Source organism: Schistocerca piceifrons, chromosome 1, assembly GCF_021461385.2.
Source record: "Schistocerca piceifrons isolate TAMUIC-IGC-003096 chromosome 1, iqSchPice1.1, whole genome shotgun sequence".
In the NCBI taxonomy this organism is placed as follows: domain Eukaryota; kingdom Metazoa; phylum Arthropoda; class Insecta; order Orthoptera; family Acrididae; genus Schistocerca; species Schistocerca piceifrons.
The window spans coordinates 278,200,232-278,224,495 of record NC_060138.1 but is presented as its reverse complement, the minus strand read 5'-3'; the positions used below and the strand labels follow the sequence as shown (position 1 = coordinate 278,224,495).

Here is a 24,264-nt window from a genome sequence, read left to right as displayed (position 1 = left end):
GGCCTGCTGAAGAATTTGTAGCTCCAGTGAATATGGGCCTGTAGTGCTCTCAGTGTGTCTCCACTTAAGAAATGGTGTCTGAGTAGTACCATCAAACGGGGTGATTTCGGACAGTTTTGTCGTTATTTTGATTGTAACTTTCGTATATATTGTTAGATTAAATTGATTGTTATGGAAGTGGTAGGGTATATGTGTAACGAATAAAATATCCCAGAACCAGAAAGTGTATGTGTAGGTATATTTATCTGAGGCAGTTAAATAAAGTGTCCAAAGTCACCCCATGGATTGGGATGATTTCGGACTCGTGTTTTTTAAATCTCTGTCCGAAGTTACAGTATATAGAGGGTGAATTCGGACAGTTAACTGCCATTTTTTAAAATTCTACATGCTTTTGATTTGATTTTGGTGACATTTTATACATTTTAAGGTAGATCTTTGTTACGAATAAGTGATATGGAATGATATAATGCATTTTATATATTACAGATAAGTTTTTATTTTGCAAGAATTTAAATAAAATTTTTTTACAGTTCTTAACTCAGATATTAGAAACAGACAGAAACAAACAAAGTAATTTAACTAAAAAAGATCAAAATAATTTTTCTCACTCATCATTAAGTTGAAAACACTTTAAAAAAACGATTGTCTTCGAGTCTAAAGCACATCTTCTCGAAAAATGAACATTCCTCTCTTATCAACTGGTGTGGGAAGTATTCTCGAAATTTGCAATTTTTGTATTGTCTCTTCATTGGGGACATTAGGAAACACAAATATGTTTTTACTGTTCTCGTGTGGGGGAAGAATTTCACACTTACTTCCGTAGCACCAACATTTGTGGTCACTCCAACATACTGCCATGTTTGCTCCTTGTTTCACATTTATATTTGTACCCTGCAACAAGAAAAGCCTCTTCTTTCAGCAGTAAAACTTCATTGGATGATGTGTCTTTTCACTTTCACTACAGCTAGAAGTACTGTCACTTGTTTCAGCACTGTTTTTGTTTCCTTGAAAATCTTGGCCAGTGATAGATTTTCCAGGTTGAATGTCTAGTTTGCGTCGGTGGCAGGAGCTACCAAGCTTATCTGGAGGATAACAAATTTCTTTGTGCATTTCTTAAAAATTGGAAGACCATGCATCTGCGTTGCTTTGCTGGCTCCCCCCATTATCAGGCAATTTTCGTAAGACATGATCTGGATCAAAAGGGATTAGGTCCGTGGCGTGAAATCCACCCTTTATGTTTTCCTTGGAGTTTGCTGCAATCTTAGTCAGTGTGTGCTTCAGAAGAGATGGGAAGGCATCCTTGGAAATGGTCTCATGAGTGTGTTTCTTCCAATCAGTTAATACAGATCACCACACTGCTTTCATTGGCCTGAAGAAACTTACAACAAGGGGGGTGGGGGGGGGGGGGGTGCTATTGGGGGGAAGGAGAATGAATGAAATATTGTTCCATTTACACTCTTCAATAACACGTAAAGACACGTGACTGGATAAGTTGTCTCCAATCATGACTGTTGGACCGTTTTGCCTCTTCAAATAGGGCAAATAGATTGTAAAGAATCAGTCTTCAAATACTGGCAGGTCAAACCATCCTCTTTTGTTCCTATTGAAACGGGTCCTTTGTGGTCCACCTTCTTGCCATGTGTCCCACAAATGCTCTGATTTGTAAACGACTTACGGAGGAAGCAGTTTACCATCATCACTAGCTGCCATCATTATTTAGACGCTAAATATTGATGAGTCTGTCACTTTTTCAGCATGCTTACTCCCTCGTTTCATAATTATCTGCTGCTTGCCTGGATCATCTGACATGTTGGTTTCATCATAGTTGATCATGTTGCTAGGTGGGAGATTTTCCAGCTTTGCCTTGGTATTGGAGAGAAACATCTTAACAGTCTCTTTGTTCACTTCTGCATAAGCTCGTTTAATATGTTTGCTTAAGAGAATGGTAAGATCTTCTGACTTTTGTTTGAGGAATAAATACACCCATTCTTCTCCCGGCAAATTATTATGAAATTTCTTCTCTTTTCGGCCAGATTTATCAAGGTAGCCTTTAACTAAATATCTAACATCCAATTTAGTGAAGGGAAATCTGCAATGTGCAGCCCTCAAGATACCTTGCTTCAACATTTCTTCTTCTTCTTTATTTAGCTCTGGCTGTCCTCCCATTTTTTTGGATGTGCTTCCTGCTCTTTATTTTGTAGGGTTGATTAAGGTGTACCATACAAATCACAAGCTTTTCTGTATGATAATTTACCACTCTGAATATCACGAACAGCTTTATCTAAAAGTTCCGGATCATAATTACACCATACTGTAGCACCTCTCCTGTTCTTATACATTCTTGGCATTGTCTGAATTCACCCCACACATTACACAGTTTTACAAAAACAGTCGTTATTTTATAATCTTGCACGAGAAACTCGACAAACTTTTACAGAAATTGTCTCAATGCTGTTAGCTACTGAGCGCATCGACAATTACGGTTACAATAACTTCCTGCTTGGCACAAAAATAGAAAGTTTCCTCTTTATGATAATGCATGGATTTTTAACACTGAGACTGTTTGTCAGTTATTCATCTAGGGAAACAATTGACGCAAAATAAAAATTGTGGAAAGCGATAAATGCAATCTTGCACTTAAAATAACTGGCGCACGGACATTAAAATAAGTAACCCTTTGTTTCTATGCAGTGGCAAAGAGCAAATAAACCATACTGTCCGAATTCGCCCCGGTGTCCGAAATCACCGTTTGTAATGGTAGTAAAAAAGTCTCACATGGCAAAATGAAGTACAAGAAAATCTGCTCTGCTGTTCATAAGCATTTGGAAAAGTGTCTCGAAGTTACAATACCTAATCATGAGGATCATATCCCTCCAACTTCCACCTGGACAGACTTTGCTAATCGTATTGAACAGCTAAAAGAAAAATGTAAAATGGCTACCTATGAAATAAAAGTCAAGATTATCAGTCTCCTTCCTTCGAAGTGGACAATTGCATATTATGCTCTAGGGAATTTGGGGTTTCAGAATATTTGGTTCGAAAGGCCAGGGCACAGAAGGAAAAACAAGGAACCTTGCTGTATGTGATGCATCTTGGACGTGTAAGTCCTTATGTGAAACTTCCTGGCAGATTAAAACTGTGTGCCCGACCGAGACTCGAACTCGGGACCTTTGCCTTTCGCGGGCAAGTGCTCTACCAACTGAGCTACCGAAGCACGACTCACGCCCGGTACTCACAGCTTTACTTCTGCCAGTATCTCGTCTCCCACCTTCCAAACTTTACAGAAGCTCTCCTGCGAACCTTGCAGAACTAGCACTCCTGAAAGAAAGGATATTGCGGAGACATGGCTTAGCCACAGCCTGGGGGATGTTTCCAGAATGAGATTTTCACTCTGCAGCGGAGTGTGCGCTGATATGAAGCTTCCTGGCAGATTAAAACTGTGTGCCCGACCGAGACTCGAACTCGGGACCTTTGCCTTTCGCGGGCAAGTGCTCTACCAACTGAGCTACCGAAGCACGACTCACGCCCGGTACTCACAGCTTTACTTCTGCCAGTATCTCATCTCCCACCTTCCAAAGTCCTTATGTGCTTGTGTAGTACATACTGTTTGTAAATTTTTTTAAGATGATGGGTACAGTCGTTTGTGTCCAGGGATGAAAGACTTTGTATCTGTCCGATTGGAATGTGGTATTAAAGAGCACAAGCAGAAGTGCCTTGTTTTATTGAATTTGAAGGAGGTGTATGCAGCCTTCAAAGAGAAGTTTCCCACTTATAAAATTGGTTTCTCAAAATTCACACAGTTGCGTCCCAAATGGTGTGTACTCGTGGGTGCGCGTGGAACCCATGCTGTATGTTGTATTCATTACCAAAATATGAAGCTGATGTTAGATGTCACCAAGCTTCGTAATACAACTACAGACTTACTTGAGAAGATTGTCCGCTCTACAGAAAGCGAGGATAGTATGTTATGTAAGTCTGCCCTGGAGTGCAATGTGTTTTAGCTCTTCTTGCAGAATCAGAAGCACTGTGTTTGAAGATGTCCAGTATATGCAGTGGATCACAGTAGCTTAGTGTTCATTGATATTAGTGGTGGAAACAATTGAAGATTTCATACACAATTTTTGCAACAAACTGGAATTACTGAAAAGTGATTATTTACTAACAAAACAGCAATCATGTTATCTAGCTTCATTGAAAGAAACTCTTGGCCCAATAGACTGTATTGCGATTGGAGGTTTTTCTTAGAATTACTTGTTTTTGTACAAGATGCAGCACAAGGATTTCACCGGCAGCAATCCCAGGCCACAGTGCATACTTTTATAGTTTATTTATCGAAATCAGGGTCAGCGTCATCAACTGTAAAGACATTGTGCATAATAAGTGACTACATCATTCACTCAACAGCTGCAGTACAGTATCAGAAAACCATTATTCCCCATATAAAAGATGCAGTGCCTCACCCAGGAAAAATTCACTACTTTTTAGATGGAGCATCATCTCAATATAAAAACCAGAAAAATTTTAGGAATCTGACACTGCATTCTGAGGACTTTGGAATTGATGCTGAGTGGCATTTCGTTGCCATTAGCCATGTAAAGATTGCCTGTGATGGGGTTGGGGGGACAGTCAGAAGACTGGCTGCCAGAAAGGATCTTCAAGAACTTCATCACCCAATCCTCATTGCACAAGCACTTTTAGAATTTGCGTCACAAGAGATAAAGGGTATTCAGTTCTTGTATGTGTCCTCAGAAGACATTGAAAATAACGGTGCAATGGTACTGAATGAAAAATTTGATCAGTGCAAGACAATTCCAAACACAAGACAGTACCATCACTTTAGACTTGCTGGAAAGGATGGTGTTAAGATGTATTGAACTTCATGCCCCATGAGATATGATACAGGTTATCACACACACAATGTATAAGCACAACAGTCTCCAGTACAATACCAATCAGTATCATTGCAAGATATCAAGCCGTCTTCTTACATTATTTGTGTCTGTGATTCTAAGTGGTACCTTGCCTTTGTTATGGACCATTCTGAAGAGAACCAAGATGTTTTGGTGAAGTATCTGCATTCACCTGGACCAACTAAAGCTTACTTCTTAACCAATGAAGTCGGCTGTGTGAAACTCGGGGGCATTCTAAAACCAACTATTGTGCCAACCACTATAACAGGCAGACAGTATGCACCGGACTGGGCAACTGAAATTGAAATACTCCAGTTGTGTCTAAGTGAGGAAAGGCACCAATCTTCAATGCATGTGCTTCCTATGTAACTTTCTATTTAGATAATGATTAATGTGCTCAAGTTGAATATGTTGCACAATAATGGGTCACTCATGTCAAATTCTGTGGCACTTACAATATTGTCTTTATCGACAAGAACACACTGTTAACGAGTACAAAAAAAAAGGTTATGCATTAGAGTAACACAAAGGTATTTTAGTGGTAATAGACTTAGATACAAGCTACATAATGAAGCAATTTGCAGCATGCTGTGACCATGCACACATTGCATTTGTGGAGGTCCCAAATAGTGATTTTCGACAATTTCAGAATTTTCAAAATTCAAAAAGTCAATGTGTGCATGCAAGTAACACAACCAAATTTGTTTTATGAATTCAGCCTTATCACCTCTCTATACACATCAAATTTTGTTTCAGTACCATCATTCACACATGAGATAAAAAAATTGGAAACTTGCAAAAATGTGATAACTTGTGTTGCTGTTTGTCTGTGTATTACTTCCGAACTATGAACCATTGCAACACATTATTGCTTTCTCCTACAAGGGAGAGGTGTTACCTTTCAAATGAGACCAACCTTTTGGCTGTATCTGATTAGCACAAGGAGCTAGGTGGTCACACATGGTGGCGAGTTTTTTGGAAAAAAAAGGGCCAAAATTGTAACTTTGAGAGGGCCTAGCTCAGCCCCTTGGGGGTTTCACATTTCAATACCTGAGATACGAACTTAATGTAGTGCAGGTATTAACCGAATTTCATTGAAATCTGTAACCATGATGCAACCCTCTTCGGCAAAAATCTGATGATTTTCAATGGAATGACCCTCATAAGTTTTTCACTTTTATTCTAGTAATACCCATTTTATTTAATTTTTTATTTTTACATGAGACATGCACTGTTGCTCTGAAGTCAGACCATCATTAATGACAGTGGTGATTCAGTGCAAAAAGGTAGAGAAGGCAGGAAGTGTGGTAGTGAGGCAAGGATGTATGGAAATGAGTGTGAGAAAGGCATAATGGAAGGAGATAAACGTTTAGGTAAAACTGCATGGATGATGAAAGATAAGAGCATATTCACTTGTCTGTGGGCCACAGTTGTTGATTCAGAATTACTCTATTTTGAAATGATCACATTTCCATTTCAGCATAAACCCGATCATGTTTTCAGGACTCAGACACTTCACTTATGCTGAATGAATTTTCATGTACAACAGAGTGTGCACTGATTTGAAACTTCCTGGCAGTTTAAAACTGTGTATACCAGAAAGGATTTTGATCCGGAGTCCCAGGTTTGATCCTGAGTCCTTGTCTCGCACACTGTTTTAATCTGCTAGTAAGTTTCACTTTAATCAATTTCAGTGGAGTACCCTCATATCTCCTGCCCCATTTACAATTGGAAGCCAAGTATTTAAAACATTGAATTTGTGTTCATGCTTGGATTCAAACATGTTTAAAAACTTAACAAATTTCTTCCAGAGGTCCGATCAGAAGAGGTGAAATATTTGCGAGGACGCAAATTCCTTGATGCGCTGTGTGTATTCTTTTGGGCTGCAACACCAGTGCTTATGTCTGTCCTAACTTTTGGGACTTTTGCTCTACTGGGTGGAAAACTGACAGCGTCTACAGTTTTCACAGGAGTGGCATTGTTGCAAATGTTGATTGCACCGCTAAATGCATTTCCATGGGTTCTCAATGGCATTGCAGAAGCTTGGGTGTCAATTGGTCGATTGGAGAAACTGATGCGGGTATGTAATTTTTCTTTCAAACATCACATATTGGAACAATCATTGCCTTTTTAATTTCACAAACTATGAATGATTTTTTGTATCAGTTTTTGGAGGCATTTGCATAACTGTAATACATTTGTGAGTTTGTAGACATATTGAAGGCCAATTTTCTTTGTAATGAATTATGAGTTGTTTTTTTTTAAATTATAAAACATATTATGTGGGTGTGATAAATCTAAATATACAATAAAAATATGAAAGAAGTTGGACAGCTGACTTTTAACACTGCTCTGAAGAAGTTATATACTTTAGTGGCAAACTGTAAGACAAGTAAATTCCTAAAAAAAATTTGAGTGGTGTTGTACACGATCTATAATTGTTAATGGTGGTATCAACGGATAAAACATGATAGTTATTTGCATCATGAAAACAGAAACGTACTTGCCTCAATATATTCTTGCTCAGTATCCTTATCCAGAAAAAGAGTGTTAAAATCAGTTATATACCATGGTTATCATCAGTTTTAAAAAATTAGTTTATGAAATATTTCAGTATGTCTGTGTGCTGGCATGAGCCAAGAATTTATATTTGTGTGGTGCATGACCATGAAAAAGAGGAGGTTAAAAAGAAATGAAATAGCAGATCTGTTAGGAAACAAAAGAGATGTACTCTATTCACTTAAAAACTTAAAACAGGACTTCATTTGTTATCGAGGAAAAGATGATATTTTCTGTTGATAATGGATTTGTTGATTTGAATAACTCATCTATACACCACAAACATGGAATTAAAAGTGTCTTTAAAAAACACCAGAGAAAAGGCATGTGATGACATAGGAGGGCCACTGTGTTGGACAAGGTCCAGCACATTTTAAAGGTTACGAATTAGGAAGGAAGAATGAAGTGATTACATTTTGTGATTAGAGAAGAAATATGAATGAAAATATGGAATGATGTAATGAGTTTAAAACAAATTGTGTTTCAGAAACTTGTAGTATTGTACAAAATAAGTGTATGTATATTGTATAAAGCAAAGTACATTGTAAGTCATCTATATTGATACTCATGTGTAAACAAAAATTTCTGAAAATACAACATAGGTTCTGAGAAACTATGGTTAATGTGTTATATGTTTTCAGTCTCAATCAGCTACATCTACATCGATAATCTAGAATGTACTGTGATGTGTATAGCATAGGGTACTTGCCACTGTACAAACTGTTAGGGCTTCTTTCTATTCCATTCAAATTGTGTGTGTGGGAAAAAGATTGCTTAAATTCCACTGTGCATGCTGTATTTTGTCTAATCTTTTCTTTGTGCTCCCTATGTGAGTGATACATAGAGTGTTGCGTATTCCTAGACTGCTCACTTAATATTAGTTCTTGAAACTTTGTAAGCAGATGCATACAGAATCAGTCCTAAAATGTCTGCCAGTGCAGGCCTTTCAACATTGCTGTGATGCTCTTCCATTGATAAGTTGTGATCATTTGTGCTCCTTTCACAGTATACATTCTGTATCCATCCTTAATCCTATTTAGTGTGGCTCTCTCACACTTGATCAGTTTTATAGGTGGGTCTCACGAGTGTTTTGTAAACAGTCTCATTTGTAGACTGAATACATGTCCCCAGTATCCCACCAGTGAAGTGTGATACATAGAGTGTTGCGTATTCCTAGACTGCTCACTTAATATTAGTTCTTGAAACTTTGTAAGCAGATGCATACAGAATCAGTCCTAAAATGTCTGCCAGTGCAGGCCTTTCAACATTGCTGTGATGCTCTTCCATTGATAAGTTGTGATCATTTGTGCTCCTTTCACAGTATACATTCTGTATCCATTCTTAATCCTATTTAGTGTGGCTCTCTCACACTTGATCAGTTTTATAGGTGGGTCTGACGAGTGTTTTGTAAACAGTCTCATTTGTAGACTGAATACATGTCCCCAGTATCCCACCAGTGAAGTGAAGTATCCTTTACTGAGCCTGTGTGATCATTCTGTTTCATGTCCTTACAGATTATTACACCCAGATATTTGCATGAGTTGACAAATTTCAAATATGACTCATTGATATTCTAGTCATAGGATTATACATTTTTTCCAACAATATTGTGTCTGGTAAAGAATACCTGCACTATATAGCATGGACTTGACAGCAATGTATTATGTTGCTGCTGGTTTAACAATGCTTTGCTAGCATGTTTATTGATTTGTTTATTTGGAAGGAGTAACAGTTCATGGTACCTAATATCAGAATTAAGATTTTTATTTAGGGTGACCCAGGAATGGGTTATGTACAGCTAGGTTGCTGTTGGCATTTCCAGCCATTTATGTGTAAGGAACTGATGTCGTAGGTAGACAAAAACTGTAGAATAGCTTCTGATTCCAGCTGTCAGTGTGTAAGGAGCTGTTATCATAAGTAGACAAAAACTGTAGAATAGCTTCTGATTCCAGCTGCCAGCACAGTAATATTATCAGCTCCACATGAGGTTGCACAATTGTTTTTTTTTGTAGATATACAGCTTGAATAGCAAAGGTACAAACACACTACCCTGGGGCATCTGAAGATATTTCTACATCTATCAATTACTCTCCAGCCAAGGTAACATGCTGTGTCCTTGTTATCAAGAAATTCTAAATCCAACACTTTGTTTGATATCCCATTATGATCATTTTCATTAATAATTGTTTGTGAGGTACTGAGTCAGGTCCTTTTTGGAAGTCATGAAAGATAGCATTTACCTATATGCCTTGATCTGTGGATTTCAAGATGCTATGTTGGAAAAGTACAAATTGGGTTTCATATGGCCAATGTTTTTGGAATTTGTACTGGTTGGCATGAAGGAAATCATTCTGTTAGAGATACTTCATTATGTTTTACCTCAGAATATGTCAGAGATATTGCACAGTAGTTTTGTGGATAATTTCTTCTATTTTTTTTTTTTTTTGTAGATAGATATGACCTGTGCTTCCTCCAACTACTTGCACAGTGTTTATCTCATCATCTCTATTGAGATGTTATTGTCCTTGATAAATACTTTCTTTTTTTATGACTCTTTTTGTAGGTGGATATGACCTGTGCTTCCTCCAACTACTTGCATGGTATTTACCTCATCATCTCTACTGAGATGTTACTGTCCTCAATAAATAATTTCATTTTTTATGACTCTCACCATATTGCCTGGTATTTACTGTTCACACAATTTCAGCTACTCACACTGATTATTTCTAAAATATTTCTGTGAATAAATATGAATGCCTTGTGCTAATCTCTGGTGTTCTCAGGAAGTAAATCTCAAAACAATAATTATGTTTTACATTATGATGTAATAGTTGTTATAAAATGAAAGCTAGAAATGAAAGCAAGATTGTGGTGATAAAAATACAAAAATTACTTCATTTGTCATATCTTGTTTGCAGTATAATGTGTGATATGATCAGTAAGCATTTTATATATCTGATTAGCTATTCCTCTCAATGTCCTTACAAAACTCAAGTGTGTACTATTGATCTAGAAATCCTGTTTTAGAAAAGATTTTTTGTTTGAAATTGTCATGTGAATTCAGTATCTGCAAAATGACTTTTGCATAAAAGCAAAAAGGTAAAAAAGTAAAACAGACACTCCTTATTAATTTAGGTACCCATCCAACTTAGAAACTTATTGTTTATATGCTTACTGATTTCTGTCAGTGGCTCCTCCACACATTGAGTTATTGCCTTTGTTTATATTCCACCTGGGATTTTCTGTTGCATTGTTGTGAAAGCTTTTATTTGGAAATGAGTGGAATATGAGAACTCACGAGTAGAAAATTATGTGTATTCATAAAAGAAGTTTTATTCAGATTGGGTTAAATGACTGGGAGATGAAGTGTCCAAACATCGTTTTAGACAACAGAGTAGATCTTTGATCCTGTGATCCATTTTATGTTAATCTAAAGATGTAATAACTACTCCTATGGTTAGTAATAGTGTTTGGGCCCTTCTATTCTTTGTGTGAAGCAGAAACAAAAGTACACTTACTATTATGATTTATAATTGAGTTGTAGTTTTTCATCTAGTCCAAGAGTGCTTGAAGAGTGATAATATCTTATTAACTCTACTGCAATTAAAGGATTCTAACAGCATTTCACATTGCATAGTTGGAGGATTTGGATCCAGACCACTATTACAGTAAGATGCCAACTGATAGTGGTAAGACCGTGCTGCAGCTGACGAATGCTAGTTTCTCTTGGAGCAGTACTCTTTCTGTACTTAAGAACATTAATATCACAATTAAAAAGGTAAGAATGCAGCACATACACTTTTATATTTAGATATTAACTTTTCATATTTGTAATGTTTACATCAGATTTTCACATATTTTTACTGCCACTCTTAGATCATAAGTATTTATTTTGGTCATGGGAATGTATGCCCAAAATGCTACTTTTTCTTCTTTCCATCCTTTCTGAATTGAAAATGCATAAATGCTTTTGAGACATAGTTTTGCAAATACTGTCATTTCGATGTAGGGACAGTTACAGCAAGTTGTCATAAATGCTAATGTACAATCACATATAAAGAATAGTTGGTTGCAAAGCATCTTTAAATAATTTAGGAACAAACTTGTAAGTCTCTGTTAGATTCATGTTCTGTTTTCATATTCAGTTGATTATGCCAGAAAATGTTTGAAAATTTTTCACAAAGAAAAAACATCCACACTGAATGATTCCAAAACCCTCATTAAAGATGTTAACCAAGTAAAGCAGATTTTATCTTTCAGTGTTGTTTCATCATGCCTTGCATATTCATTGTGACCTTACATTACTTATGGCGGCTGGAAATAAGCATGGATATATACTTGGCTAGTTTTTGGCCTGATATTTTCTTCTCAATAGGATTTCATTAGAATTCAGTGCTGAGATGTCATTGAACAGATAAAATGTAATCATGTCTTAACAATCATCCTATATTCATATTTCCTAAGTGTCCCTAAGTACCCATTTGTTTTATCCTGGAGACAGAGTGGCTTGTAACATAGAGGTTGCTAATATCTGTCTATATATGCAACTTATAGGATTATCATATCTTTGGTTGGGTATTCAGTCTGGTTAATAAGTTAGCAAATATTGCTGACACATACTGAAATATTCTGCGAAATCCTTGTGTGTCATATCTCACTATTGATGGCAACTGTAAATGTTTGGAAGAAAGAACTGTAGATACCAAACTATGTTTAAGCATACTTGATGAATCTAGTGATTTAACCTTGTCTCAAATTCTCTGGTCATCCTTATAGAATGAATTTATATTAAGTTTACTGTGGATGGCATAGCTCTGTACGTAAAATGATTCATACTCCAGGAAGAGACACCATCAATTTTTTGTGTTTGCAGTTTATGGTTTTTCTGTGACTGCCATTTCATCTGTGTTCTTCGCAGATAGGAGATAAACATTCTGTATATTTAGAGACTTAGTCTGCTTTATTGTTAGTAGGGAGATGATGTTACTTTCACAACTCTGCATGACACCTGAGATCTCTCTAAATTGGTAACCAGAAGATTAAATAGCGTTTTAGTATGTCTGTTTTATCCTTTTGTGTATGTGAAGTGACACACCTGTGTACTTACTACATTATTTTAACTTTTGCATAATTATTTGATTTTTATGAAGCATTTACCTTTTCATTTGGATGGTACACTTTGAGGAAACACCATTTTTGTTTGGTTGTTGCATTAACAGGGACAGCTAGTGGGTGTATGTGGCCACATTGGATCAGGAAAGTCATCACTTCTGGCAGCCATTGTTGCTGATCTTGAATTACAGTCAGGATCTATCAGTCTCACTGATCCAAAAACTGCAGGTATGAGACATCACTGAATAATTTTAATGTGTCTCATTTGCAGATACCATGAATTTCTTACAGTGTCATATGAATAACTTTTTAAGAGAAGTGCACAGCTATAACATTATACACTTAAACATTTAACCCTTATCGCAAATTGCCTGATCTGATAGCTTCAGGTGAGATGGAAATATTTTGCAGGCAAATGCTACATAACATGATGTCAAGGCATAATTTTTGATTTAATGAGTTTTATTTTAAAGATGGCTTTTCTTCTCAGTCATCTTGCTCATATTCAGATATGCAGAATCAACATGGCCCTATTAGATCATTTTTGGTTGCAGTTTTTGGACTGGTAGCCCAATCTCCTTGGTTACAACGAGGCTCTGTACGAGATAACATACTATTTGGTCGTCCATATGAGCAAGCAAAGTACAGGTCAGTCATATTCATCTCTCTCTCTCTCTCTCTCTCTCTCTCTCTCTCTCCCCCCCCCCTCCCCCCCCTCTCTCTCTCTCTCTCTCTCTCTCTCTCTCTCTCTCTCTCTCTCCACCCCTCCCTCCCCCTTTCCCCTCCCCTTCTTCCTCCTTCCTCATCCATTGCCTCACCTTCTTCATCCATTGCCTCACCTTCCCCCCCCTCCCTCCTACCCTTTATTTCCGTCCAGAAAAATTTGTCTCCTGCTGCCACCTACCTTTTGTGTGTGTGTGTGTGGGGGGGGGGGGGGGGGGGGGGGCGGCATGCACGTGCATGCTTTTATTTTAACAACAGTTGTTGGATTCTCTCTCTGTTGTTCTGGGGCAATTACTTTTTAAAACAAAAGTAACATAAAATAAAAGTAAGTAAAGCAACCTGCAATTTTCTCATACCTACTACTGTTCATGTTGCTGCATATACTTTCAACCTCCTATACATCCTCTTCTTTTTCTGCCTCTTCATTCACTTTTTTTCAGTTTTGTTGTATTTGTGGCAAGAGACCATGGAAATGCTTGTTTTCTGTAGGCGTGTTGTGGAAGCATGTTGCTTAGATGGTGACCTCCAGCAGTTATCGGCAGGGGACCAAACTGATGTGGGAGAAGCAGGTGCAGCATTGAGTGGTGGACAGAAAGTGAGAATAGCACTTGCTAGAGCCGTGTATCAGGTATGTTAATATGAAATGTTATGTACTTGGAATCTTACTGTCAATTTCTTAAGATACAACCAGTTTCGGTTTTTTTAATGCTTTCAATGATCTGCATATGCTATTGTATGAATTATATTATTGCCAGAATTCTGATAAGAATGCATCTTTCCTTAGGTGTTACGTAAGTGCTTTATTTTGTTACCCAAGGAAGTTCCTGTTAATTTTGTATTTCAGCTACCTAAAAGATGTAAAGGGAGTTGCAAGGGAAATATGTACTTTGACCTTTTCTTTTTTTAACGGACTGTTGAACACTGATAGTATGTTCCTGTGCCTTTGAATCAGTACTCATGAAACAGTAACTACCTAGTCATTCAGTCACCCCCCCTATCCATCCATTCAGGAATGGGTGGAGGTAGGAGGAGAGTGGGTACTTATTGTTTTATGAAGTAACGGATTAATGGTTACTTATCTGTCACAAATTTGGATAAAAATTTATGTTACTGCCACCTCCAGTTATTTTATGATATTCTTCTACTTGAAGTTCCTTTTTCACAAACGCTAAGTTTAACTGTATATATTTTTAGATGTATTTATTATTAATTTTTAGACATCTTAATGGGTTATAGGTTTTTATGGTCATGGGGATTTTATTAATTTTTTCATTCTGTGGTTATATTTATTATGTCTTCTTTCATTATTTTCTTAATTGCATTTTACTTTTACATCTTACTTTTGCTTTCCCAATTGCTCCCCTCCACTCACCCCCCCCCCCCTTTCCCACGCCCCTCACCACCTACTTCTGATTTGTTTTTTCCCCCATTATCTCCTTTTTCTCCAATTTTTTCATCACCCCTTGTTCTCACAATGCATGTGAGTGAACTGTCCTTCCTTCCTTTCTAATCTTATCCAAACCATCCCTCTTTCCTCCCCAAAGAAAGAACTGATAATGCTTTTATGTGTGTGTACTGGCAGTAATAAAAAAAATTGCCTCCTACTTTCAGTAGCCTTTCATGGCATAAGATGTTTCCATCTGTTTTACAGTCCAAACGACTACTGTCAGTACTCTACACAATGTTCGTGGGGAATTTTTGTTTCATCTTATTCAGTCCTGAGTTTTCTATATTCAATTTCATTGAATTAATCATTGTCTTTACACTTTTGAATTTCAGTCTATTGTTTTGCTCTAGTAGTTCATCATTTGAATCTGTCTCTGCTAAAGCTGAGTTACAAAACATGGTGTTCAGAAACTCCTTTACCAGAAAAGACAAAGTAAATATTCCAGAATTTGAATCAAGAACAGCTGCCACTATGAGCAACTTAGAAGAAGGTATCCTCAGAGTAGTGAAGTAACTTAAATCACTTAACAAAATCAAGTCTTATGGTACAGACTGTATATCAGTTAGGTTCCTTTCAGAGTATGCTGATGCAATCCATACTTAACAATCATATGCAACCACTAAAAGGTTCTGTACCCAGAGATTGGAAAGTTGCAAAGGTCACACCAATGTTCAAGAAAGGTAGTATGAGTAATCCAATAAATTACAGGCCCACATCATTAATGTAGACATGCAGCAGACTTTTAGAATGTATATTGCGTTTGAACATTATGAATTACCTCGAAGAGAATGGTCTGTTAACATGCAGTCAACATGCATTCAGAAACAACATACAGGGTGATTCAAAAAGAATACCACAAGTTTAAAAATGTGTATTTAATGAAAGAAACATAATATAACCTTCTGTTATACATCATTACAAAGAGTATTTAAAAAGGTTTTTTTTCACTCAAAAACAAGTTCAGAGATGTTCAATATGGCCCCCTCCAGACACTCGAGCAATATCAACCCGATACTCCAACTCGTTCCACACTCTCTGTAGCATATCAGGCGTAACAGTTAGGATAGCTGCTGTTATTTCTCGTTTCAAATCATCAATGGTGGCTGGGAGAGGTGGCCGAAACACCATATCCTTAACATACCCCCATAATAAAAAATCGCAGGGGGTAAGATCAGGGCTTCTTGGAGGCCAGTGATGACGTGCTCTGTCACGGGCTGCCTGGCGGCCGATCCATCACCTCGGGTAGTTGACGTTCAGGTAGTTACGGACAGATAAGTGCCAATGTGGTGGCGCTCCATCCTGCTGAAATATGAATTGTTGTGCTTCTTGTTCGAGCTGAGGGAACAGCCAATTCTCTAACATCTCCAGATACTGTAGTCCAGTTACAGTAGCACCTTCGAAGAAAAAGGGACCAAAAACTTTATTGGCTGAAATGGCGAACAAATGTACAACTAAATGAAACTTTATAGCTCCCTTAATTCGCCGACAGATAGTGCTTAGCTCTGCCTTTTGTCGTTGCAGAGTTTTAAATTCCTAAAGTTGTGGTATTCTTTTTGAATCACCCTGTATATTCAGAAAACATTGGTCTTGTGAAATACTACTAGCTCTTTACTCACACAAAGTGTTGAGGGCTATTGACAAAGGATTTCAAATTGATTCCTTATTTATAGATTTCCAGAAAGCTTTTGGCACTGTACCACACAAGGGGTTTTGTAGTGAAATTATGTGCTTATGGAATATTGTCTGAGTTATGTAACTGGATTCATGGTTTCCTGTCAGAGAGGTCACAGTTCACAGTAACAGACAGAAAGTCATCCAGTAAAACAGAAGCGATTTCTCGTATTCCCCAATGTAGTGCTATAGTCCCTCTGCTGTGCCTGATCCATTAAAATGCTTTAGGCAACAAACTGAGCAGCCAATTTAGGTATTTTGCAGATGATGCTGTTGTTTATCATCTAGCAAAGTCATCAGAAGATCAAAATAAATTCCAAAACAATTTAGAAAATATATCTGTATGGTGCGAAAATTGCCAGTTGATTACTCTAAATAAAGAAAAGTGTGAGGTCATCCACATGAGTGCTAAAAGGAATCTGTTAAACTTTGATTACACGAGAAATCAGTCAAATCTAAATTCTGTAAATTTAACTAAATACCTAGGAATTACAAGCACGAACAACTTAAATTGGAAAGAAGACATAGAAAATGTTATGAGGAAAGCAAACCAGAGACTACATTTTATTGGCAGAAAACACTTAGAAAATGTAACAGATCTACTACAAATACTGTGTACACTACACTTGTTTGGCCGTACTGCAGCACAGTCTGGAATCCTTATGAGGTAGGATTAACAAAGTACATCAAGAAAGGTCAAAGAAGATCATCACATTTTGTATTGTCCAAAAATAGGGAAGAGAATGTCACACATATGATACAGTATTTGGGGTAGACATCATTAAAGCAAAGGAGTTTTTTGTTGCAGTAGAAGACAAATATTGCAAAGTCCATTTGCTGGATATGGTGTCAGAGGACATGTCTCTTCTGTGTAGAGGCCACAAATGGTGTAGCTGGCAGGTCCATAGCCGGCAGCTCCTGGAAGTGAAGGTTAATGTGAATGCCAGGTCCATGGTGGAGGCAGCTCCAGAGTAAGATTCTGACTGTGGGAATGTTTTAAAATTTGGTGCTTGGCCCAGGAAATTCACTCAGAATGAATTCCTCAAGCATAGCCCGCACTCAGACCTAAATACTGCCTGGGCACCAGGATAGTGCATGTACTACTTTATGGTTATGTGGCCCATGGAGAAGACAAGGTCTGTAGGGCCAATGACGTCTGGCAGTTGCAGGTTTGCTGCCTAGTGACTGGGCAGAGCTCAGCCATCTCTTTCTGTTATCTCAATTGCTGTCCCCTGTGAGATCCGTACCCGCGTGTCCCATGGGTGCGTTGGTTGCTATCTGAGTGCGTGCAGTACATAGACACAGCATAAACTATTATGCTACATATAATAAAGCACAGCAAGTTGGACAGTGGCAATATGTTTCTTCAAAATACAAGAATGCTCCAGTAGTAGAGAGTAATCTGTATAGTTGCTGTTCAATTTGGGTAATAATCATTTTCTAACATGATCATAAATGATTTGGTCATGGCAATTCACAAAACTCACGCTACAGTGTAATCACAGTTTTCAGTTATTAAAAGAAAACACACACATGAGAAGTAAACTGTCAGTAACATTACATAATCTTGGACAGATGCTTCTGATGCCAGTATATGCTATAGAATGTGAGATAAGGTAAACATTTGTATTTGATTTTGAAACTACACAATTCCTTTGGCTATGCCAAGCACTAAACATACAAATTCATGCTCTAGACAATAATCATTTCGTATGCTGTAATGAGAAACTATTTTAATACTGTGTTACAATAATTAACATTTTATTTATTCATTGTTGATAATTTAAAACGAAATAGGTTGTGTTAATAGTAGTGCAGTCAAATCATACGGTACAGCTATAATCTTAAATACTAAAATAAACATTGGTCATATCAAATGAAAGAGTATAGCCCCTGTCTAAATATTAAAATCAACATTGTTTCTATCATAACACTCTTTTACACTGTAACATGGGTTCCTGTCAGATGGCTATATAATTCCAATTTGAAAACTTTAAAGGGAATGGATCAAGCAGAGAGAGAAAATTTATAATACATTTGGAGGATATTCACTTTGTGGGAATTTCCTGTTCTTGCCAGTCTGTGCCTTGGAATATCAATTTTTACTTTATTTCTGGTATCAAGTTTGTGAATTTCTTCTCTGGCAACATGCTCTTTGATACTGTTCCTGACAAAGACAGCAGAGACAACTGTTAATATTTTAAGCCTGGTGGAAAAAAGGGAGGGAAGGGCTGCAGTGCTCCATAGGACCAGCCTTGCGTATTATACAAGCAGTTTCTTTTTTCTTTTTAAAATGTTACTAATATGAGAGGAATGTCCCCATATCAATAAGCCATTTGAGGAATGTGACAGAAAGGGCCCTAAATATGCCATGGGGAAACCACTAAACACATCTCTCTGTTTCCACATGAGGTAGGACTCATGAGATGTTTATGCAACTTGACTGATATGTTCCTCACAATTCAGTTTGGTATCAGTATGAATAATGAAAAATTTGTCACAATTATTTCTATATTATTGGACAAACTTAGCCAAAGCTGTTGGGTTTTGTTTGGATTACAAACAATTTTTATTACCTGCAAACCAATTTGATGCAAAGTCAAGCATTTCGTGCATAATTTTATCAGGAGTTGTGATGATGCGAAGCAAGTGAAATTATATCATTGGCATGAAATATTACAGACTGTGATACACAATGCAACAGGTCATTGATGGGCACAATGAAACAGAAGTGTGTGAAGACGAAGCCATATGGAACATAAGATCTAATTTTTACCAGCTGGAAATGTCTATTTCTAATTGAGACAAACTGTCTTCTGTTGTTCAAGAAGAAGGAAATTACTGATAATGTAGATTTGTGTACACCATGATACTCCAGTTTTCTCAGTAATGTGTTAACGGGTTTGCAGTTAAATTTTTTACTTATATTACATGATATATGTGACACCATCTTGTTACTTTCAAAAGCTGCTAAAGTCTCATCACCTATTTCTAGAACAGTTGCAGTGTCATATTTACTAACTGAAACCCACACTGATTGTTGAAGAAGAGCTCATGTTTTCTAAAATAATTACATGATTGCGCTAAAGAAATTTCTGGCAGAAAGTAAATAATTTAGGAATAACAGAGACAACTCACCAGGTTTTACCTGGAGGTTCTGGCAACAACATTGGAGAATCTCAGCACTGTGTTCAACGGTGTTTACAAGTCAAGGCGGTCAGTTCCAGCACCATTTGTGACTCACCTTTGTTTCCCTATGAACAAGATATGACATGGTCATTTCATTTTCTGATTTTAATGCAAAGCCTTTAATTTGTTTGTGGGGCCTCTTTTGAGTGAGACACTGTGTATTTGTACTATTTTATATTTTAGGTGTTGAGGCCCCTTGCTACCTTTTATTGTAGAATGATGCAACATCACTATCTGACATAAAAGTTTGTAAATATCATGAACTTCTGTTAATATGTTACCAGATCTGATGATGACAGCACAGATCTGTTGAAACCAATAATTAATAAAAGATTTACAACCGATCTTGGCGTACTTGATATTTCAGAATGATATAACAGTAAACTATGCTGAATACTAGAATGGCAGAAGAGGTGAGAAAGACATATCCATTTCTTCATCATATGACTTTCCCTAATTTTTTTCTCCTATTTATTATGAGGTATTAAGCTCTACAAAATATTTGTAATTTCTCAGACAGTTCATTCAATACACTTGGATCAATTTGACACTGCTGTGATTTCTCTTCAGAATATATGTAAAGAATGCAACAGTGAAGCAGCAAAAACCAGCAGCTGTGCGAAGCTGTTGCTGTTCATTGTCCATCTTGGCATGTGCACATTCCAATTTCATACAATTTATATCATGACATTCCAGTAATATTCTTGGCCCCCGAAAGTCATTATGAAAATGTGTCGTCAGCATTGACTTTTCAATGAAGAAATGTTATGTCTCTTAGAGAATTCTTATATTGAAACAGAAATTGGCTTCACTTGTGAGGATGAGGATTTTGTACCAGAGACAAGTGGATATAAAGACATTGTGAATAAGGAGTGATTAGCTGAAGATGATTCAGATGTTAATCTAAGTCAGACCTCACGTCACACATCACAGCCATCTCAGTTGAATGCCTCTACGACGAAGGTCACTAGGGTTGGAACCAAGTGCGAGAATGTCAATTTTCCATCTTCTGGAAGGAGGTCAGCTGTGAACATTGTAAAGGAGAGAGGAGGTCCCACTACTTATGCTTCCCAAAGAGTAGACAGCTCTATCATCAGTGCTTTACATCTTATTTTTCACAAAGCAATGTTGCATCTCATGAAGAAATATACAGAATCAGATGCTAAAAAAATACTGTAAAACAGTGATTGGACTGTGTCACTTGAGAAACTGGAAAAAATGATGGCTGTCATAGATGCTCAGGGTGTTATTTTTTTCTAAAGATATGTCTGCAGATGATCTTCGGTTGCATTCCTGGGAGCTTACTTTCATCAAAGACATTATACTAAGGTACAGATTTCAGGAGCTTCTCAGACTTCTCTGTTTTGATGAAAAATCAACACAGGCTGAATACCTGCCAGCCACAAAATTTGCTCTTGAATCTGAAATTTGGGGAAATTTAAGGGAAAATGCCATGGGGAAAATATAATTATAGATGGGCAACTATTACCAAGCAAGACAGGTTCACTCAGTTCATGCCCAATAAACCCAACAAGTATGCTCTCAAACTCTCGGTTGCTGCTGATGTAGCAACAGAGTATATATGCAACGGTTTCTCATACCTTGGAAAAGAGTACATTCATACAGAGAAGCAACCACTTAGAGAGTACATTGTTCTGCATCTCTTGGAGCCATTTTTAAATCACAGGAGAAATTTAATGACAGACAACTACTTCCCATCTCTTCAGTTTACTACAAAGCTCAAAGAAAAGAAAACTTCATTATTTGGTATAATGAACAAGCTCTTTGATGAAACTCCTGATGAGGTAAAGGAGCCAAATGCTGAAATACACAGCATAACCATCTTGCTCCAGGCTGACAACACAGACTGCATCATGACTGTAGGCCAAGGAAAGAAGAATATAAATGTCTTTATTCTTTGTTTATTGCATGCTGAAGTAACAAGAAGAAAAAAGAAACCTAAAACCATAGACTTGTGTTGTTGTTGTGGTCTTCAGTCCTGAGACTGGTTTGATGCAGCTCTCCATGCTACTCTATCCTGTGCAAGCTTTTTCATCTCCCAGTACCTACTGCAACCTACATCCTTCTGAATCTGCTTAGTGTATTCATCTCTTGGTCTCCCTCTACGATTTTTACCCTCCACGCTGCCCTCCAATACTAAATTGGTGATCCCTTGATGCCTCAGAACATGTCCTACCAACCGATCCCTTCTTCTGGTCAAGTTGTGCCACAAACTTCTCTTCTCCCCAATCCTATTCAATACTTCCTCATTAGTTATGTGATCTACCCATCTAATCTTCAGCATTCTTCTGTAGCACCACATTTCGAAAGCTTCTATTCTCTTCTTGTCCAAACTATTTATCGTCCATGTTTCACTTCCATACATGGCTACACTCCATACGAATACTTTCAGAAATGACTTCCTGACACTTAAATCAATACTGGATGTTAACAAATTTCTCTTCTTCAGAAACGCTTTCCTTGCCATTGCCAGCCTACATTTTATATCCTCTCTACTTCGACCATCATCAGTTATTTTGCTCCCCAAATAGCAAAACTCCTTTACTACTTTAAGTGCCTCATTTCCTAATCTAATTCCCTCAGCATCACCCGACTTAATTAGACTACATTCCATTATCCTTGTTTTGCTTTTGTTGATGTTCATCTTATATCCTCCTTTCAAGACACTGTCCATTCCATTCAACTGCTCTTCCAAGTCCTTTGCTGTCTCTGACAGAATTACAATGTCATCGGCGAACCTCAAAGTTTTTATTTCTTCTCCCTGAATTTTAATACCTACTCCGAAGTTTTTCTTTTGTTTCCTTTACTGCTTGCTCAATATACAGATTGAACAACATCGGGGAGAGGCTACAACCCTGTCTCACTCCCTTCCCAACCACTGCTTTCCTTTCATGTCCCTCGACTCTTATAACTGCCATCTGGTTTCTGTACAAATTGTAAATAGCCTTTCACTCCCTGTATTTTACCCCTGCCACCTTCAGAATTTGAAAGAGAGTATTCCAGTCAACATTGTCAAAAGCTTTCTCTAAGTCTACAAATGCTAGAAACGTAGGTTTGCCTTTCCTTAATCTTTCTTCTAAGATAAGTCGTAAGGTCAGTATTGCCTCACGTGTTCCAGTGTTTCTACGGAATCCAAACTGATCTTCCCCGAGGTTGGCTTCTACTAGTTTTTCCATTCGTCTGTAAAGAATTCGTGTTAGTATTTTGCAGCTGTGACTTATTAAGCTGATAGTTCGGTAATTTTCACATCTGTCAACACCTGCTTTCTTTGGGATTGGAATTATTATATTCTTCTTGAAGTCTGAGGGTATTTCGCCTGTTTCATACATCTTGCTCACCAGATGGTAGAGTTTTGTCAGGACTGGCTCTCCCAAGGCCGTCAGTAGTTCCAATGGAATATTGTCTACTCCGGGGGCCTTGTTTCGACTCAGGTCTTTCAGTGCTCTGTCAAACTCTTCGCGCAGTATCATATCTCCCATTTCATCTTCATTTACATCCTCTTCCATTTCCATAATATTGTCCTCAAGTACATCATCCATGTATAGACACTCTATATGCTCCTTCCACCTTTCTCCTTCCACCTTTCTGCTTTCCCTTCTTTGCTTAGAACTGGGTTTCCATCTGAGCTCTTGATATTCATACAAGTCGTTCTCTTATCTCCAAAGGTCTCTTTAATTTTCCTGTAGGCGGTATCTATCTTACCCCTAGTGAGATAGGCCTCTACATCCTTATATTTGTCCTCTAGCCATCCCTGCTTAGCCATTTTGCACTTCCTATCGATCTCATTTTTGAGACGTTTGTATTCCTTTTTGCCTGTTTCACTTACTGCATTTTTATATTTTCTCCTTTCATCAATTAAATTCAATATTTCTTCTGTTACCCAAGGATTTCTACTAGCCCTCGTCTTTTTACCTACTTGATCCTCTGCTGCCTTCACTACTTCATCCCTCAAAGCTACCCATTCTTCTTCTACTGTATTTATTTCCCCCATTCCTGTCAATTGCTCCCTTATGCTCTCCCTGAATCTCTGTACAATCTCTGGTTCTTTCAGTTTATCCAGGTCCCATCTCCTTAAATTCCCACCTTTTTGCAGTTTCTTCAGTTTTAATCTACAGGTCATAACCAATAGATTGTGGTCAGAGTCCACATCTGCCCCTGGAAATGTCTTACAATTTAAAACCTGGTTCCTAAATCTCTGTCTTACCATTATATAATCTATCTGATACCTTTTAGTATCTCCAGGGTTCTTCCATGTATACAACCTTCTTTCATGATTCTTAAACCAAGTGTTAGTTATGATTATGTTGTGCTCTGTGCAAAATTCTACCAGGCGGCTTCCTCTTTCATTTCTGTCCCCCAATCCATATTCACCTACTATGTTTCCTTCTCTCCCCCTTTTCCTACACTCGAATTCCAGTCACCCATGACTATTAAATTTTCGTCTCCCTTCACAATCTGAGTAATTTCTTTTATTTCATCATACATTTCTTCAATTTCTTCGTCATCTGCAGAGCTAGTTGGCATGTAAACTTGTACTACTGTAGTAGGTGTGGGCTTCGTATCTATCTTGGCCACAATAATGCGTTCACTATGCTGTTTGTAGTAGCTTACCCGCATTCCTATTTTCCTATT

At 37.5% G+C, this 24,264-nt stretch overlaps 1 protein-coding gene across 6 annotated transcripts in view; it reads left to right on the top strand.

Moving 5' to 3' along the window:
• The window catches only part of LOC124789025 (ATP-binding cassette sub-family C member 10), a 388,717-nt gene that overhangs the window by 172,827 nt on the left and 191,626 nt on the right, over positions 1–24,264 (top strand). For all 6 annotated transcript variants that reach the window (XM_047256314.1, XM_047256328.1, XM_047256320.1 and 3 more), the window contains 5 exons: positions 6,722–6,990; positions 11,107–11,247; positions 12,689–12,809; positions 13,136–13,229; positions 13,794–13,932. In XM_047256314.1, coding sequence (XP_047112270.1) covers positions 6,722–6,990; positions 11,107–11,247; positions 12,689–12,809; positions 13,136–13,229; positions 13,794–13,932 — 764 coding nt within the window. The remainder of the gene's footprint in view (positions 1–6,721; positions 6,991–11,106; positions 11,248–12,688; positions 12,810–13,135; positions 13,230–13,793; positions 13,933–24,264) is intronic.